The 19,113-nt window shown below is 45.2% G+C and overlaps 2 protein-coding genes across 9 annotated transcripts in view; one reads left to right on the top strand and one right to left on the bottom strand.

Annotated features, from left to right (window-relative positions):
• The window catches only part of OGFOD3 (2-oxoglutarate and iron dependent oxygenase domain containing 3), an 82,806-nt gene extending 73,556 nt beyond the window's left edge, over positions 1–9,250 (bottom strand). For 6 of the 7 annotated variants that reach the window (XM_086857398.1, XM_086857399.1, XM_086857401.1 and 3 more), the window contains exons 1-4: positions 8,830–8,932; positions 8,335–8,585; positions 3,710–3,785; positions 3,063–3,105 (exon numbers count right to left, since the gene is read on the bottom strand). In XM_086857398.1, the coding sequence (XP_086713524.1) occupies positions 3,063–3,105; positions 3,710–3,785; positions 8,335–8,585; positions 8,830–8,912 (453 nt within the window). In that variant the 5' untranslated portion in view covers positions 8,913–8,932. Of the gene's footprint in view, positions 1–3,062; positions 3,106–3,709; positions 3,786–8,334; positions 8,586–8,829 lie in introns of all 7 variants that reach the window. The other variant, XM_023938512.2, reaches the window with a different exon arrangement.
• On the top strand, positions 8,936–18,886 carry HEXD (hexosaminidase D). Of its 2 annotated transcripts, none has more exons than XM_086857396.1 (12): positions 8,936–9,265; positions 9,679–9,788; positions 9,879–9,966; positions 10,682–10,846; positions 11,921–12,104; positions 13,386–13,457; positions 14,197–14,392; positions 15,052–15,134; positions 15,917–15,995; positions 16,073–16,174; positions 16,688–16,777; positions 17,634–18,886. In XM_086857396.1, exons 1-12 carry the CDS (start codon positions 9,200–9,202, stop codon positions 17,800–17,802), a joined length of 1,404 nt encoding a protein of 467 aa, XP_086713522.1. In that variant the 5' UTR covers positions 8,936–9,199; the 3' UTR covers positions 17,803–18,886. The 2 variants fall into 2 exon arrangements, with proteins under 2 accessions (XP_086713522.1, XP_086713523.1); XM_086857397.1 differs by having other exon boundaries at positions 9,259–9,309.
• Positions 18,887–19,113: the final 227 nt, after the last annotated feature.

The raw sequence follows: 19,113 nt of genomic DNA, 5'->3' as shown, positions 1-19,113 counted from the left end.
CATCACACAGTTTGTTTGCTTCTCCCAGTGACTAAACAAATTAATTTTCCCCTGCAAAGGGAGGTGTGGGTGCCTGCTCCTGCCAGTTGTGCTGGAAGGCAGGACACAGACTGCAGCTGACTGCCTCACCAAGGGATTTCTCTTCTGGGGCTTTGAAATAAATACAAATAGGTGTGAGAGTAAATGAGCTCTCATTTACACCAAAGGGTTGCTATGATGGCAGCACCTACAACACTTGAGTGAATGAAGTTTTCATACAAGCAGGGGTGATGTGCAGGAAAAATAGCAGGGAGAGAAGAATTGGAAAATCACAGAAGGTTGAAAAGGGAAATATCATTATCTATATGAAGAAGAAAAAAGCTGAGGCAAACACCAAGACAACTAATGCAATTCCCATTCTGTGAATAAGGAACAGAGTATAAAATAACTTTACAGACACAGCTGTATAAGGGAAAACAGCTTGCTGGTGGAGAAAATATTCCTGTTTGGATTCTGCTGGAAATTAGACCAGAAGATTATTATGCCTTGTCTAGCTCCACTCTGTGTGTGTCTGAATAAATAAATATAAACCCAGGAAAGTTACAAAGGAAGATAAGAAAGCTCAGCATGACAACTGGGGTGTGACCCCTGGGAGGCTTCAATAATTCAGATGTTTGTCAAGACTTTCTCAACATAAAAAGATGGAATGGAAAACAAGTTTTGGTGCTATGCTCCAATACTCCAAGGAAGGGCAGCAAACAAAGGGAGGAGAAAATTGATAAAATCACAAACTGCAAGTTTAGGCCTTTAAATTAATAAATCATATCTAGACACACAGGCACAAATTCACTTCTGAGAATTCAAAATATAACAACTATGACAGGCAAAAAAAAAAATAAAAAAAAAATAAACCCAGACATGTTGTTTACAAAGGGGTTAAGAGGAAACCCTAGACATTGAAAATGCAGTCTGAATCCAAATAGAAGCCTGTAGAAGTTTTATTTGGAATAGCAAAGAGAACAAAGTAAGCTAAAGTAAGAATTAAAGATAATTACACAGCAATAGTAATTTTGAGGTGTTTTAAAGGAAAAATTAGTCTTAGAGCAGACATAATTGGACAGGATTATCCAAACACTCTAAAGCCAAAGAAATTTAGAGCAACAAGCCAGACCTACTCCAAGTGGTTGGAAGCTTGGGAGCACAACATAGCTGGATGGAGTAAGGCTTGAAATATTATTTATGCTCTGTGGGTAAGAGACTGGAAAAGATGAAAGGCTCAAAAAAAAAAAAGACAGTTTCATCTAAAGCCCATCAGCAAAAATCCAGCAGGATTCAAATGGTATCTGAGAGCCAGGATAACAGTGCCAGGAAAAGATTTGCACCATGACACCAGGAATATAGGCTGGCACATGGGAAAAGAGAAAAAGGTATAAAAGAAACTGGGTAAGGAGAGTGCATTTAGAGGCTTCTCCTGAATATGATTCTGGGAGAGCAGCGAGACTCTGGCACAGGGAGCCCAGAGCAGCTGTGGCTGCCCCTGGACCCCTGGAAGTGCCCAAGGCCAGGCTGGAGCAGCCTGGGATGGTGGGAGGTGTCCCTGCCCACGGCACTGGATGATCTTCCAGGTCCCTCCCAGCCCAAACCATTCTATGACTCTTACAATTTTAACTTCCCAGAACCACTGGGCAGCTCTTGTTTCTAACATCTTTCAGGTTTTATCCATTATTTTGGTTAAGTGCTCAATACAACATTACACTTTCTTCTTGAACCTCTCCCTAAGGATTAAGAGCTCACAAGAACTTCCTCACATTTACAGATGATGAGACATGTGAGAAGGCTTGGCTCAGAGCCCAGACCTCTCCACAGACATCAGATTTTTAACAGATTTATTTTATCACAGCAAGAGAGAATCATCTTCCCCTCCCTCTCATTTAGTTCCCCTTAAAAAAAAAAAAAAAAAAAAAAAACCAAAAGCAAAATGAAGCTTCCAAAATAACAGAGATGATGGATTTAAATTTGTCTGTCACTCTGGCTTGTTGTTCAATTAAGTCAGCTCTGGGCTTTGGGCAGCAAGTTTATCTCCCCCTCTCATCTCTTCCCAGCTTTCTCTGCCTCAGTTTCCCCAGTTCCTGACCCCCAGCTGGACAATAGCTTTCTGTGGGTCTCCAGATCCAAGTTCCCCGTGTTCCACCTTGCCATTCTAATCCCTCTTGGTGGGAGTGTAATGAAAAATCCCACATAGGTCCCAAAAACAGAGGAAAGCAAACCCAGGTGACAGCCCCAGGAGCCACACTGGGGGTCCCAAAGGACACAAATCCAGGGAAAACAGCAAATTATGCAACCACAGAACTGCAAAAAAATCCAGGGGATCCTAACAGAACTGAACACAGAATGTTAAACCTTTTAAACACATTGTTTGACATGGGCAGCACTGCTTAAATTTCTTGGTTTATATTTTTTGCAGATCTTTCTCAGCAATCACAAGGACAATAAATTCTTAGTTTTCCACTGAAACCTTTCTTATTTTTTTGCTTATATATGTCCTAATTCAGCAAAGGCCTGAAGAAGTTGTTGTGTTTACAAATACTCAAGAAACAGTTCCTGTTCACAAACAAAAACATTTTGAGAACAAAGCTGGGGGAAAGAAATGAAAATAAATGTGCTTGTTAAAGCTAAGTGGGATTCTTTCAGTTTGAAAAATATTATTCCACGAGCTACTTAAGACATTACATGTTTTTTTTTGTCACTACACAAAATCAATCTTTACATGATGCTGTGAACTATTGTAATTTTACTTTCAGAAGTCAAACTTTTGTAGTTCTGCTATAGCAACTCTTTCCAGATGAAGAAAAAATCAGTTCAAGAGAGATGATAGAAATAATTAAATACAAGGAAATGATTATATTGCAGAAGACAGGAATTGTACTGCTAGAATAATTATTAATGGGAAATAACTTTCCAAATCAATTTTTTTCCAAGTCTGAACAGAAGGAAAAAATCTCCATCACCTCAGCCCCAAAAAATGCATTTATAATCTTGAGTTGGCAGTAAAAGAATGTAGAAAATAACAGGACACTGCTCACCCCTCCATCAGATCCTCCCAAGGACAGTCCCCTCTCTGCTATTCTGCAGGCAAAACAATAATCTCAGATGAAAACTGAAGTCTGATTGTCCTTTAATGTCCTTATTTACAACATGTAACTCCTCAGAGAGTGGTATTTCATGCATCAGGTATAACTCAACTGATAGCAGCTCCCATTTATTTGAAACTGAACCTTCCAGCCTGTCATGAAAATAAAGTATTTGTGTTGCAGCACATTTCTGAGCTTGCAGCTCCCATCCACAAATCCCAAAAATATCCTACAAACAGTCCCTTCACAGAGAACTACAAGGCCAGCAGCAGCTGGTAATTACCCAGACAGACATAGCTGCAATAAGGTTTACATTGTTTTGTTCTGCTTTTAAAGGCCAAATGGAGGCCAAGTGAAAATCTTTTAGAACTTATTTAATTCCTTTTCCTTTCTCTGTGTCGAGTGCCCATGCCCCTCAGAGCCAGGCAGATTCTCTGTGAAAGAACTGCCCTCACTACAGTAAAAATGGAAAATGGCTTTAGTAATATAAATTTCATGTTTTAATCAGTCTATCCCATCCTGCTCACCCATCCTACACCTCAGATTGGCACAATGTCATTAAAGTCAGTGATTTTAAAAGTTAAAACTAAAAGAATTACCTACGAATTCTTTCAGCTTCTTCCCTTGTGATTACAGCATCTGTCACACCTCTTCCACACTTCCTAGGAGTGCAACCTGCAATACAAAGAGGAGGAAAATAACCCATTAAAACCACTTCAGCCACCTGAGGGGCAGGTTTTTAAATGAGACTTTGCAAAGAAGTCTCTCTTGAAGTCACTCTTGAAGCACACAGCTTGGATGTAAAAGATTTTAAAAGTCTCCTAAATTTCACTGCTAAGAAATCTAACATTAAATTTTAAAAGCTCCTGGGAATAACAAGTCAGCAGCAAGAGTTCCAGGTGAAGAATATATGAAAGTTCTTACAAGTCTGGTTGACAACAATCATCAGGCAAGAAGAAATAAGATCAGTTCTGAGCCACCAGAGACCTTGGGATGTTACATTTGGCGCTTTTTTGAGGAAGATCCATTTACAGATGTAAATCCCCAGGAGAGATGGGATGAGTGTGTTTTCTGACACCTGCCAACACACTCAGTGCTCCTGAACTGAGTGTTCACTTCAAGAATTATTCATCAGAAGACAAAATTCCTGGAAATAAATCAATCAATTCACCCATGGAGACAAAAGCATCAGTCTGCTCTGATCAACAGCAACTCATAAAACAGTGACCAAGCTGATGGGAGAAGTATTGCCAGAATTTTGTAGGAATTTCCATTTCCTATTTCTGGATATACCCCAGCTAAGCCTCAGGTGGGCTGCAAGGGGAAGCTGATGCTCAACTAGAGAAGAGCTAAGAAGGAGTAAACTCAAAGGAGAAATTCAATACTCCAGGACAAACCTGGCTATTGAGAGATTCCTTTCTACAAACTTCTGCAAAGATCTCTGATTTCAGATGAGACTTCTTCCTCTTCCAGCCACAAATATCAGCACAACTCTTACATTTTTGGAAAGGCCAGTGCTGGAGAGTCCAGGCTTGGCAAAACTACAGGATTACCTCAGCTAATTTTTACATGTCTGGGGTCTCTGAAAGAGAACTGGCAAAGAGTACTGGAAGCAGGAGGTGTTCTGAAAGCAACAAGCATAAGCTTTCCCAAATGGAGAAAAAACTCCAACAGATAAATGTAGTCAAGCACAAAGCCAGTCAGGTACCAAGAGTACAGCACAAGCTCTGGGTGAATGCTAAGGAAAAATCAGAAGAGTTTGGAAATTATTTCAGCAGTTAGAGAAGTGTCCTCTCTGTCTCCAAGACCGTGGCACATGTGAGCAAGGAAGTGTCAAAGGCATACCTGGAAAATCTCAGGAGACATTCAGATTAGTACTGCAAGTACCTGGTAGCTTGCACAAATTTGTGCCCAGTAGACACAAAACCATCCCTTTATTTGATAAGGCACCATCAGCTTTGGCTATCAGGTAAATCAAGGTAAAGGAGGAACATATTAAAACAGGTAAAGAACAAATACTGCCACTGGCCCCTGCTCCCATTCAGAACAAGAACCACAATGTAACACAAAGAACCAAGTGCACAGCTGTGTCTCCTACTTAGTGGTATTTAGCCAAGAACCACTCACTGCTGAGACAGAGAATTCACAGGAGAAAAGAAGCTCTGCTAAGATATTCCCCTGAGGCACAGGATCATAGAACAGTGTGGTTGGAAGGGACTTTGGAGATCATCTCATTCCACTCTCTGTCCCTGGGCAGGGAACAATCCCTCTCCAAGCCAGACTAGAGCATGCAAAGATTTACAGCTGCCATCCCCACAGCAGTCTGAGCTGGACCTTTCCAGGCTTCTCTGCTTTCCACATCCCCTGGCCTTGTCCCTGGAAAAGCACCTTAACTCTGTCTCCTGGGCAGTGACCATGGATGCTTTGTGCACTGACACAGAATGTCAACACACAGCAGAAATTAGATTTCAACCACACTCAGTGGCCACAGTCGGTTTAAGTAGTTAACCGTGTCTCAGGAGAGCAGAAACAGCCAAGATCTGCCCACAGAGTTTAGAATGCAGGTGAGGCTGTGCTCACATAACACCCTACCTTCTGCAAATATAGCAAGCTAACTGCCTGGCCTCTGAAAAATAGCAAATTTTATTTGGTAGGAAGCATGTTTACAGGCAGGCGGTGCTATGGAAATAAATCCTGCTCTGACACCAGCTACCAAATCACTTGAAACAAACTGGAAGCTCAACTGCACCAAGTTCAGCTGGAAGCAGGGACAGATGAATAAATAAAAGCTCATTTTAGCTGTGGAAACTTCACAGCTGAGCATCAGACACTGAGTGGTGACAGGAATGTGCCTCCTCCTGACACTGAGCCCGCAGCTGTGGGTGCCAAACCAGGCTAAAGACTGAGAATGAAGAGCTACTGAGTGACACAAACCTATTTCCCAAGTGCCTAAAGCTGCTGAGCTGATCCATAATCCACGTTTTCTGCCTCACTGGGAAGTGGGGAACTGGACACACAAAATTCCTCCACAGCTCATCACCACCCTCGAGTGGGGAAAAGCTATCACAACTCGGCTTTAATTAACCAATTAACAGAGCAATCACAGAACTTCAGCAGCAGCACCAAGCAAACATCTAATCAGAAAGGCAGTCAATCACCCCCATACCAAGCCAAGAGGTGAGGCCTCATCCTGCAGTCAGTGCTTGCTGCTGCTCCCCAGGACGCCCCCAAAAATAAAGAACACATTCATTCCTGCTCCTGGAGAGATGTGCTTCAAGTTCCTGCCTTCCTTGAAGTTCCAACCTTCCTCACAGTAAAAAGAACAGAATGAAAAAGAAGGACTAGAAAGAAAACAATGAAACAATGAAAAGGATAATTGGATAACCCAGACCACAAGTCCACAGCTCAAAAAAATTGCTCTTGCAAACCAGGGCAGGAAAAAGTAAGGTTTTGTTGGTTTGGGAGGGTTTTGGTTTTTTTTGTAAACAAACACTGTAGTAGCAGAATCCAGAGACTTTTAGCCCCAGTTCAATCATAACCAAATCACCAGCTGCAGTTTTCTCTGGCCACGCACTACGCAAATATAACCAGCAGCAGTCTCCCCTTATAGTAACTATAAAAAGTTAAAACGTGTTCTTCATGTGTTCTGTCAAAAAAAAATTAAAATTACCTTACCAAGACAGCATTTTTATTGTTAGCTCCCTGACATCAGTTTTCTTGGACTAAATAACATTTGGGATGAATCCTCAAAAAAAGAGATGCTACACTAAGGAAAAACCATGTGACCCCAGCCTCCACATAAACTTCTCTTTTATGTCACAAGTCTTTTTGACCAACAGCACCAGGACCAGCCACCTGAAGAACACAGGAGGCTGCAATTTGTCAAACACTTTCTATCAGAACTGGCACAGAAGAAAGTTAAAAATTGCAGAATCACAGAAGAGCCCAGGTGGGAAAGGACCTCCAAAGATCATCTGGTTCTGCTTTCTGTGGTGCAGAGAGCTTGGATAAGATTATCGAGCACAGTACTCAGTCACAACCTGGAAACCCTCAGTCACAGGGTCTGCACAGCATCCCTGGGGAGGTTGTGCCAGTGACTGAGTGCTCTCTCTGTAAACTTTTTTTTATATCAAGATGAAACCTTGCCTAATGCAACCTGCAACCACTGTGCCTTGTTTTCTCCGTGCAACTCCTTGCAAAGGCAGAACTTCTGTCTTCTGCAGCACCCCTTTAACCACTGGAATACTGGGATGTGTTCTCCCTGAGCCTTCTCCAGGGAAAGGAGACTTAGCTCCCTGAGGTTTTCCTTATAGGACAGGTTCTCCAGCCCTTTGATGACCTTTGTTCTTCCTCAGGTCACAGCAGCTTCTTCCAGCCTCCAGCTTTGTGTCAGCGTTTTCTCAGCCACATTCCAAAGCAGAGATACAACCACCAATTTGGCTAAAAACTACCTCAGAATTTATTTTGTTTTTTATCAGATTCAACAGCTTAGCAGTCAGCACACAGCCAGACATACAGGAAAAAACTAAGAGCAGAGCTGCTCTCTGGCAGCTGTACCAACTAAAAGTGTTCATCACAACACACTGCAAATCTGAGAGAGAACATCAGCACTGCTCATCCATAGAAGCTGCAAGTCAGACCCTCACTGCTCTTTGTCAGAGAAGATTAAAATCTTCCATGTCTCTTGAAGAACCGACCTCAACACTTCAAAGAAGTGCCAGGGGGAACAGGTACCAATTTGACAAAAAACTGGCTCAGCTGAAAGACACAAAGACAGAAAAGTGCTTTGCAGGCACCCCCCCCAAAGCTACTGGCAGACACACATCTCAGAACAAGAGTGACAAAAGCTGCCACTTGTGCAGTCACCTCATGCTGGTGGCACAATGTCCTGAATCAGTTCCTCTCCATACAGTATATAGTACCTGTATGGTACTGACCAGCAGAAAAAAACACTCACAAACCTACTATAGGAACCAACAGAGTATGAAAAGAAACTAGAAATTGACTTAGCAAAAGGTTTGTTTCATAGAGCCCTTGCAAAGCAGTTTCAGAAGGGAAAAACTTTTCAGTATCAACTTCTGGGCTGGCCCGAGGGGCACAAACCCTTGGGGCTTTAGGCAAGAGACAGTGCCCAGTGTTTTGCTGGAAACACGGGAGTTTTGCAGCCCCAGCTTGGTGCCCAGCCAGGCACCACCATCCACCCCGGGCAGCCCAGTCCTGTTACCTGCAAAGCGTTTGTGGCTGTCGTAGTCCTCCGAGCAGGGGATCTCGATGAACTTGTCCCGCAGGTTGTCGCTGCGATGTGCCAGCACCTCGGTGACCCCATCTGCAGGGATCCCACCCTCGGGAATCCCATCCTGGCTGCGGAGGCGGCTCCAGACCACGAGGCCGCCGCCGGCCGCGGCGGAGAGGAGGAGGATCGCGGCCTTCAGCCACCTTCCCCGAGGATCCTGCTGGGATTTGCCCTTCCTGGCGCTGCGGAGGAAGCACAGAACGGGTGCCGTGAGCGACGGCCGGTGCGAGCGGGGAGGGACAGCCCTGGCCCCCCACACCGGGGAGTCCCGGGCCTGAACACACGCGTTACAAACACAGCGCTGCCCTCCCGCTCCCGGGCCCGGCGCTGCGCGACCGCCTCCCCACCGGGAGCGCCGCCGGGCTTGGGCACCGCCGCCCCCGGGACAGCGAGCAGGAGGTGACGGCCAGGGCTCCGTGCTGGTACCTGCTGTGCCGGCGGTCCCCGCGGCCCAGCCCCGGCCCGGCGCTGTCGAGGCCGCGGGGCAGCGCCCGCCGCTGCGGAGCCATCGCGCCTCCTCCGCCTCGAGCGATGTGCTCGGCGCGCCTCGCCCTGGCCTGCCGGCTTGCCTGCTTGAGGAACGCGCTCGGCCGCAGAGAAGGAGTGGAAGGATCCAGCGCAGAGCCGGGAGTGGCGGAGGGGCGGCACCGGGACACCGGGACAGCGGGACAACGGAACACCGGGACAGCAGAGAGCGGGCGGGCAGCGCCGGGACAGCAGGGCAGGGATAGCCGGGTGGGCCGGCCGGGGTGTGACGGGACACCCGGCGGCAGGCCAAAGCAATCGAGGTTAGAGTATGCGGCGGCGGCTAGTGCACCTGGACCTGAAGGGCGCCGCGCCGCGCGTGCAGTACCTGGAGCAGGTGAGGGGTGAACATGGGACGGGTGAGGGGTGAACATGGGGCAGGTGAGGGGTGAACATGGGACGGGTGAGGGATGGGCCTGGGGCAGGTGAGGGGTGTGACAGGGACGGGTGAGGGATGGGCCTGGGGCAGGTGAGGGTTGTGACAGGGGCGGGTGAGGGATGGGCCTGGGGCTCGTGAGGGGCGAACCTGAGGGAGGTGAAGGATGTATCTGGCACAAGTAAGGGATGTACAGGACTCAGGTGAGGGGTGTACTTGGTGTGGGTGAAGGATGTCCCTGGTGCAGGTGAAGGATTCATTTGGCTCAGGTGAGGGATATACCTGAGGCAGGTGACGGATATGCCTGGTGCAGGTGACAGGGGCACTGGTCACAACCCAGCTGCATCCCCAGTGTCCCCTGCTCCCTCCCGCAGGTGCTGCCGCTGCTCCGCACCCTTGGTGCCACTGGGCTGCTGCTGGAATATGAGGACACCTTCCCGTACACGGGGTCGCTGGAGCTGCTGCAGGCCCCCCACGCCTACAGGTAGCACCGTGTACCCCTCAGGTAGCTCTGGGGACCCGCAGGTGCCCCGGGGCCGTGCCCAGCGGGCACTGACGTGTCGCTGTCCCGCAGCCCCGTGGAGCTCCGGGCGCTGATAAGCTGGGCGCGGGAGCAGGGCCTGGACGTGGTGCCGCTGGTGCAGAGCTTCGGGCACATGGAGGTGAGCTGGGGGTGCTGGGCTGGGCGAGAGCGGGTGTGCTGAGCTGGCAGTGCCCGGGGGCATCTCGGGGTGCAGTAGGAAGAGCATTGCCAGCAGGGTGGGGAGCGATCCTGCCCCTCTGCTCAGCCCTGGTGACATCTGGAGCACCGTGTCCAGTTCTGGCCAGAAACTGATGGCCAGGAAGTTCCACCTGAACATGAGGAAGAACTTCTCTCCTCTGCAGTGAGCAAGCCCTGAACAGGTTGTCCAGAGAGGGTGTGGAGTCTTTCTCACTGGGGATATTCCAGAGCCCTGTGGACACAGCCCTGTGCCCCGTGCTGTGGGTTGGCCCTGCTGGAGTAGGGAGGTGGAACCAGATAAGCCACTGTGCTCCCCTTCAGCCTGACCCATTCTGGGATTCTCTGCTGGGAAATTTCCAATCCAAGTTCTTGTGCTCCGGTTATCCAGCTCTGACAGCTGCAGGATTTGACATCAGGGTCACACTGTAGTGACTTCCCCATTTCCTTTACCCACCCTGTGAGGTGCTTTGTGGTCAGAGCACCACGTGCTCTTCCCAGCACTGGGGAGCAGCAGCTGTGCCCCCAGCCTGTCCCTGGGGCTCAGACAAGTCAAGCCTCAGGTTTAGCAGGACACCTGCCCTCAGAGCCTTGGGGACAGGAGGACGCTGCTGTCCCCTGGTGTGGCAGCTGCCCCCGAGCTCCCCTTTCCCTTGCAGTTTGTGCTGAAGCACAGGGAGTTTGCCCATCTGCGGGAGGTGGAGGCACTGCCCAACGCCCTGAACCCGCACAAGGAGGAGTCACTGGCACTGGTCAAAGCCATGATTGACCAGGTCATGGCCCTGCACGAGGACTTACAGTGGTTCCACATCGGATGTGATGAGGTGGGACTTCTCTTGAGCTGGGAATGTTCTTTTGAGGAATGATAGCAAGGGCTGAGGCTTCTGCATTTCACTGGTGCCCAGGCCATGTTTGGGTGGGATTTTGGGGACAGAAAACACCACTTGAGCCAGTGTCGAAAAGTCTTTTTGACAAGAAATTATTCCAGTAACACAGGTTGCCATTTCCATAGATACAAGTGTAATATCAAAGTATTGAAAGCAGCTTCTTAAACCTAACAGTGTTTGGGTTTAAGTCAAGTGAGTATTTGAAGTGAGATCTCAATTAGAGCTATTCTTTAAGAATCCTGTAAGTTTGATGTAAGCTATTGGCTGATTGTTCTGGTCAAATTACTCAGAGTAAACCCTTCTGTGGTTGGAAGTGTTGGGTTTCTTAACTTAGTAGTTTGTCCCCTTGAGAAAGGGAAAACTCAAGCTTCTCTTTCTCATAGTTTCTTAATACTATCCTGATGGCACACAGATCCCTGGAATTCCTTATGACCACTTAACTGCACTGATATTAGTTTAGCATTTTATATCCTGTTGTGTTGAAACTGATGGGAAGGTTCGACAGGGAGCTATAGGCTTTTATAAAGCAAAATACTATTTATGTAGAATAAATAAAACCTGCTCTAAACCAGCAAATTTTAATTCACTCTTTGAATGGGACCAAGAGTGCTGGGCCATCCTTGGGCATTGCCCCAGGCTGCTTCTTGACTCACTATTGGATGATCTTCCCCAAGATAGGAACCTTATTTTATCTACCTGAGGTCCTGATGGGTTGCTGGCTTTGAAGGGAATAAATGTGGTGAGAGCTACTCCCAAGGACAAACATTCCAAAGGCAGATATAGCATATAGATATTTTTGTTTCTGTAGGAAAATTCCCTCAAGTGATGCACATAATCATGGCTCCAGTCTCCTGCAGACTGAGAGAAATGCTTGCAATGTCTTCAGCACTGAGGGGTGCTTTTGAATGTGTCCATGTAATGGGTCACATCTGGACAAAGGTTTTGAATATTGTCTACCTCACTTTCTCTATTTCTATCCAAGGAGTCAGGATGATTTGCTTGGTGTTTCAGGTCTACTACCTTGGCGAAGGAGAGGAGTCACAGCAGTGGCTGCAGCAGGAAGGCAACACTCCAGAGAAGCTGTACTTATCCCACATAAAAGCAGTCGCCACTTGTTTGGCCTCTTCTTACCCCATGGTGACACCCATCGTGTGGGATGACATGCTCAGGGGCATGAGTGAGGCAGCACTGGCAGGTGTGTGACCAGCCATGGGGTGAAGCAGGTTTACACAGGCACATAAAACAGATTGGTTGGCAGCTGAATGTAATGAAAACAACAAAAACCTGGCAAGAGTGGAGGTGTGGACTCTTTGACTAGAGAATAGAAGCACTCAGTCCTTGGCTGTCACAGAGTCCCTGTGTGAGTGTGGGTCAGTCTGAACACTTCAGTTTTCCATCACAAAACGCTCACCCTGCAGTGGCTGCCATCACTTCTATTTTCCTTGTACATTAAAACAACAACTTATTAACATCTGTGGTCCAAGTCTAAATCTCTGTCCCTCTCACCACCTTCTAATGTTTGTTGCTGCACTTTGCAGCACCTGATCCCAAGTGGTGCAAACTCACACAGAGAAGCTGCAGCCCTGTGAGCATCTTTGTGATCATGGTGCACACGGTGAGGATTTTGATACTGAACTGTGGGCTAGCTCCAAGACCTTGACATCACGAGCCTTGCTTGTGGAAAAATATCAAACCACTGCTAAATTTTGAGTAGTCTGAGCACAGATGGAGTTCCAGCATTTTCAGAGCCACCTTACATGGCTACTGTAAACAGATTTAGATGGCACCAGGAAAAGCTGTGCAGCTCATCCAGCAGTGACTGAGCTATTCAAGGCTTTGATAGTGGGAAATCATCCCCAAAAATGCAGGTGGGACCCATGGAGTTTCCACAAGTACACTAATCTAGTGCACTCTAAGTGCACTCTACTGCCACAATAACAGGATAAATAAATTAAAACGTGATGGAGTTAAAATACTGAATTTCTGCACAATTTACTGCAGTTTATCAGTCAGTCCTGTAGGTTTAAAACTAGATGAGGAGTTGATTATAAAAGGAGTTAAAGCTAAATTTATGTCTTTACTTGTACTTGAAAAGCTACCTTTTGTGCAAACACAACCCAGGCTGTGTAAGTGAAAGGGTGAATGTTACTTTTGAATTTAGTTAAATTAGGTGTATAGAGCTTGCAGCTCTGCCAGTGGAATCCAGCTGGTACACAGAGAGATGCAAGGAGCTAAGAATGAGGTGAGCTTGGGGCAAATGGGATCTCTGATAAATTGTCACTGTTCCTCCATTTAATGGTTTCACGATGGCCCTGAGCATGTGCCAAGTCCTGGCCAGGCTGAAAATGCCATGGGGCACTCCAGCTGTAAGTGACAAGTCATAGCTGTAATCACATGCTACTGCAGCAGTAACCTGTACTGAGTTCTCATTTAACCAGCTGTTTTCCATGATTTTGAAGAGCTCTGTTCCTTTCAGAGTCCGGGGTCCCCCAGCTGGTGCAGCCAATGATCTGGGACTATGCAACAGACATCGATGTGGAGGGCAAAGGTTTGTACTTCTCAGCTGAGCTGTGTAGAAGCAAAATAGCTAAAGCAAAATTCTATCATTAAAACCTACCTTAGCTGGACACCAAAACATTTTGGTTCTGTTGAATTGTTTTTTATTGCTTTAATAGCATAAGGACAGCCCTTGTTTGATTTTACATCATAGGTGCTATTACTGGTTTTCTTTATCTATTTATGTTTTCTCTATGAATGACTTGCATTGTAGGCTGCTTAATTCTTTTCAGCAGAGCTATGGAATCACTGATGGGAGATTCAGAGGTTATTTACAAGCACTGGTACATTAATTCTCCTTGCACTAACACCAGTAGGAGCACATAACTCTGTATTGAACAGCTCTAAAAAGAAGCTTCAGGGCTTCATACATCTATAGAATTCAGAGGGAAGCTCCTAGAGGCTCCAATCAGGCATCTAGCATTCGTGCAAATATTTCTCTGCTGCAAGAAGAATCAGCTGTCAGATCTTGATTGTGCTTGTTACAATCTCACAGCTCTTAGCATGGTATCAATACAAGGGAGTGGAATACAGTAACTGGCCCATGAAAATAGGAGAACAGCCACTCAAAAGGCTGTGTCCCCTCAGAGAGGGTGTCAAATCCCCCATCCTTGCTGATGCTCCAAGCCTGACAGGAAATGGCTGAGCAGCCTGTTGGATCTGGAGCTGTGTTCCCCTTCACTGAAGCACTGCAGTCGAGGCTGTGCATGTCCCTTCGTGTCTCACTGCAGTGCAGCTCATAGAGAAGTACCGCAGGTGTGGCTTCTCCAAGGTGTGGTTTGCAAGTGCCTTCAAGGGAGCTACGGGAGTGAATCAGTCTCTGACACTGATTGGGCACCACCTCAGGAACCAGCTGGAGTGGCTGCACGTGGCCAGGAGGAGCCCGGCTGACGTCCTCGAAGGTATCGCACTGACCGGCTGGCAGAGGTGAGGAACAGCCTTTTGTGTAGTTCCAGAGGTCACAGAGAAGCAAATTTCCACCCAAAATCCCCCTAAGAGGTACAGGGAAGCTGGGGGTTTAGAAGGAAACTTTGCAACCCTGCACTTCTTCCCGTCTGTCACTGCTGGGCCTCACCCCCAGACTATAAAGGGTGGATTTCAGAGTTGGAGTTAGCTGTACAGCACTAAGCAGCAGGAACAGTGGCTTTGAGGAGACCACCAGCAGCTCGGGTTGGAAGGCTTGAATGGATTTTGTGCCACCTTAAACTGCTCATAGACACTGTAGTTCATGTATGGTGTGTCTATCTGAATGTCTGATGGGAACTCAAAACCAATGAAATCCCATAGGAGATGAGAATTTGTTAATGTAATGAAGGAATAAAATATTTTTATGCAGTCAGGAGATCTTAGGGTATACCTGAGAGCTGATACCCAATTTCTGACCCTAATTTGCCTTGAGAAGAGACTGATTTTTATCTGTTCTTACTAGTAAAACAGGAATACTTCTCATTTTAATACTTCTTCTCTGAGACAAACTGGTGTTTCTAAAGCTCTTTGATTTTTAGTGATTGAAATACCAAAAGTTCCCATTTATTTAGTATTCTCTAACAGTAAAATGTGCAATTAATGAATGTTTTTTTACACAGGTATGATCACTTCTCTGTTTTGTGTGAGCTTCTCCCCGTGGCAATTCCATCACTGGCTGTGTGTCTGCAGGCACTAAAGAATGGTACAATGACAACTTCATTCTCTCTCAGATAATGCCTAGCACAGGAGTGAAGTGACCTTGCCCTAAGATTGGCATGGGCTTGTTATATTTTGAGGTGGTTTGCTGAATTGATCATGGCCTGAATTATGACCAATAAATTACAATTTGCAGTATTAGAGCAGAGAAGCCTCTTGGCCTAAGTATTTAAAATAGCCATTGTATCCTCTTCATTTATTGTGATCTAATGCACAAGTGGTCAAAAACATCATGCTTATATTAAAAAATAAATTTAAGTTGCAGAATTGCTTTTCAAACTGATTTGAAACAATAGTGATATATGAAGGAGACAAATTTAGTTTAGATTTAGAATGTGCTCATGTGTAAAAGTTTTTTTAACTAATTGTTTATCTTAGAATGGATCTAGGGAGGACACTGTAAAAATACCTCCTGTAGTTTCTGCTTTCTTTACAGGGCAGTTGCCAACAGAATTATTCTTATTTCCTTATTTTCAAAATAAACCCCCACAACCCACTGCTTTTAATTAAGGCACTAGAAATATTCAGCACCCTGAACAGAAAGCTCAGAGCTAGGAAGTGCTCACCTTGCACAAGACAGCTGTTTGAAAGACAGTGAGCTCCTCCTTCCACCCACAAGTGGTTTTTCCTTATTTCCATTTTATCTTTTAAAAAATTCTTCACCAAAAGAGAACTACTAAGCCAAGGCAGAATACTCCAGAAAACCCCTCCTGTATGAAGATTTTGGTTCCTTAGGCTACTTTACTCATTTCCACTGTCTTCTGCCAGGTGGCTATTCTGAACAGATTAAAGAAAATGTGGAAAACCTCCTGGGAATGTCTAACCTGGAAATTGATACTTACATGAGGTAAAATTCCAGCTGCAGAATTCAGGTGCTTCTCCTTGTATGGTAAGTTCAGAAACTAACAGATCCTCTTTGGATAGCACAAGTCTGGGGACCTTTCCTGGGAACACTATCTTCACACTTGTGACAGAAGTTAGTTTCTACCTCAAGTCATCAGTGGATGAACTTCTTGAAAGGAACAGGTAATGAGGTTTCTTTTGATTCTCTGCTTGGCTGTAGGAGTGTTGGAGCTGTATCATCTCAAAGTGGGGCACAACTCCAAAAAAGTGATTGAAATATCAAGCTCTGCATTTCAGGTGTCACTGACACCTCAGCAGAACATAATATTTAGATCAAAATTTAAAATATTTTAGCAAAGTTCCTAAATACTGTATGCTGCCTTATTTGAAGTATCTAGTTCTTTCCTTAATTGCCTTTTACTGCTATTTAAAGTTAAAATGAAAATTTTGAATGGTTCAGTTACAAAGGAAGGGAGCTTGAAATGAAACTTACTTTTGCAGCAGATGATCAGGCGATCATCTGCCAGGAACACTTTCACAAGCTAATTCCAAAGATCTAGAGACTGAAATAAACTTACCCCTCAAGCATCATCATCTCTGTGCAGGAGTTCAGCTAAAGCCTTCCCCACCCCCCTGGCAGTGACAAACAGATGTTGCTGCTGTTTCATCCCAGCTCTCACCAACATGCATTTTCAGGTATGTCACAGGCTGGTTCAGCCCCTACCACAGGAGAAAGAAGATTATTCATCCTATCATGATGCACCACTTCCAGCCAGATGCAGTCAGGTAACACCAGTTGTTTTGCATTACAGGGGAAATAAAATCTGGTATGTTTCACTCAGGTACAGTGAGTTGTGAGCCCTTACCTCATTCTGTAATTATCTCAGAAACAGTGGGATTCAGACAAAGTATCCATAATATGTTTTTATCCATGTTTGGGTTGGAACTAGAAGATCTTCAAAGTTCCCTTCCAACCCAAACCATTCTACAATTCTAATTTTATCTTTGCCTTCTGTTGAATGAATTCTGTGAGAACAAGTACAAAACTGGTCTCCAAAAGCCTGTTCCTTGTTACTCTTGTACAGCCCTGCTGCACCTGAAGCAGTGGTTGGCCTTGGTCTAGGAGCTCACCCTGGGCCAGATTCCAGGCAGGGCTTGGAATAAAGCCAGGCCTTTCCCCTGCTCCCTGTCACCATGGGCTTTTCAGAATTTGTCCTAGACATTTTGCCAATTCATGCTAAAAAGTTAATTTATACTTATTTTTTTATTTTTTTTTCTGCTATGATAAGGTGAATATCCAACCTCATCTACTCTTTCTGATAAAACCCAGAATTCCCAACAAATCTCACAGTGAGTTTCAGTTACACTTAAAATGTGTAGAGTGGTTTATTGAACTCACATTTTGGTACTTTAAAAGTCTTTGCATGAGGAAAGTGCCAAGATTAATGGAACTTAAACAGAAACAGCATCAAGCTTTTGCCATCTGAACAAAATCAAGTCCTTTGGGCTCTTGTAATAGTTTCTTTTCCTGTAAAGTGCTTTTAAGGACAGTACTCCCTTGCAAAAGCCAGTAAGCCAACCCTCCCCTGAGGCAGAGCTCACCTGCAAATGTCTTTGTTTCTTCCTTCTCTTTTCTGCTCAGTCTCCTCTCCAAGTGGAATGCTGTGGTGCAGGACCTCACTTTAGCCATGGAGCAAGTTTTCCACTGCTGTGCTATAGAGGAATGGATGGAGGAGAATGTCCACCCCACCCTACAGAAGCTGAAGCAAGTGGTGGATGATTTAGATGAAGCAATAAAAGCACAAAATTAGGGGCATTTCAATTAGTCTGACTCATTCCCTGGGAAAACATGGCTAGTGAAAATCAGCAACTAATCCTTCAGCTGGAGTTTGTCATCTTGAACTGTGGTTAAACAAAAGTGACCTGAAGGCATGAAGGAATTTATCAGCATAAAACACTTCAGCTCAATTTTCCTGTCTTAACACATGCCTTAATTCACCTGCCTTTAAGTCAGGTTTGTTCCTCTTGCACAACAGAATGCAGGAGTGAGCCACAGCTCTCTCCTCCAAGGCAGGAGAAAAACCCAATTTCTTCCAAATTCAGGATTTGTAGCAACAGACTCTTACATATGAATGACCTGGCAAAGTTCTACCCTAATATTTAGGATACTTGAAAAATGTTTGGGTCATTATGTTCTGTACCTTAACTCCTTCACCTTCAGCTGTGCTCTGAGTTGTGTCCTACCATTCCAGCACGGGCAAGAGGGAGCTCCTGAGGCAGGAGGGAAAAGTGCTTTAACACACTGGGCTGCTTCACTTCCTGCCAGAGCCCCACCGAAGCTCAGCATACTCTCATGCCCACAGAAAAGCACCACCCCACACACTGAGGCATCTGTTCAGCTGTTAAAACCTGAAACTGCAACCTACACTTGCCAGGTTTGTCCCATTTGAGCCATGACTAAAGCTACTAAATATAAGGAAAAAATACTGTTTTATTCTGGTTTTATGTCAAACTTGTCATAATATATAGAAATATATTTTGGGGACTTCAGTGGAGAATTGAAATACCAAAATGGAAATAATTCAGAAGTATGGTAGTTATGGTTGTGTTATTCCACTGTGAATATTCAAAATACTTATTTTTGTGCTTCATTCATTCCTTTCTTTAAATGTTTTTGGAAGCACTGGTATTGAAATCTTCTTGGAACAAATATTGATATACAGAAAGTAAAAACTACACCATAAGACAAGCTTCAAGTGACTCAATGAGAGCCTCAGTAACTGGGCCACATGCAGATCTGTATCTAAAAAGAACAAATTACTATGTATACCTGTCACATAGCTTGAGCTAAACAAGCTCTTTATTTTACTTGAATAAAACCTTTGATACTCAAAATGTTTGTTGAAGGATGCTGCTTTTTTTTGTGTGTAGCATGTTGGTTTGGTTTAAAGGAGGGAAAATGGAAATCTCACCAACAGAGAGTTGGATCTATCAGCTTATATGGATTTAAAAGCTGGACTGCTGCAAGTGTCAGCAGGCTCACTTCAAATCAGGTATTTGTGCTTCTTCTGTCCTTCCCCTCATTAACTCCTTCAGTAGATCAGTTCCCAGTAATAATTCAC

This window comes from Cyanistes caeruleus, chromosome 19, assembly GCF_971803275.1.
Source record: "Cyanistes caeruleus chromosome 19, bCyaCae1.hap1.1, whole genome shotgun sequence".
NCBI classification, from domain to species: domain Eukaryota; kingdom Metazoa; phylum Chordata; class Aves; order Passeriformes; family Paridae; genus Cyanistes; species Cyanistes caeruleus.
The sequence above is the reverse complement of the archived record's forward strand: the minus strand, read 5'-3'. Positions and strand labels throughout refer to the sequence as shown.

Excerpts from the sequence above, each read along its gene's own strand:
- HEXD (XM_086857396.1), top strand. The coding sequence starts at position 9,200 with ATGCGGCGGCGGCTAGTGCACCTGGACCTGAAGGGCGCCGCGCCGCGC. Across the intron at positions 9,789-9,878 it reads CAGGCCCCCCACGCCTACAG|CCCCGTGGAGCTCCGGGCGC; the intron begins GTAGCACCGTGT and ends GCTGTCCCGCAG. Across the intron at positions 9,967-10,681 it reads AGAGCTTCGGGCACATGGAG|TTTGTGCTGAAGCACAGGGA; the intron begins GTGAGCTGGGGG and ends TTTCCCTTGCAG.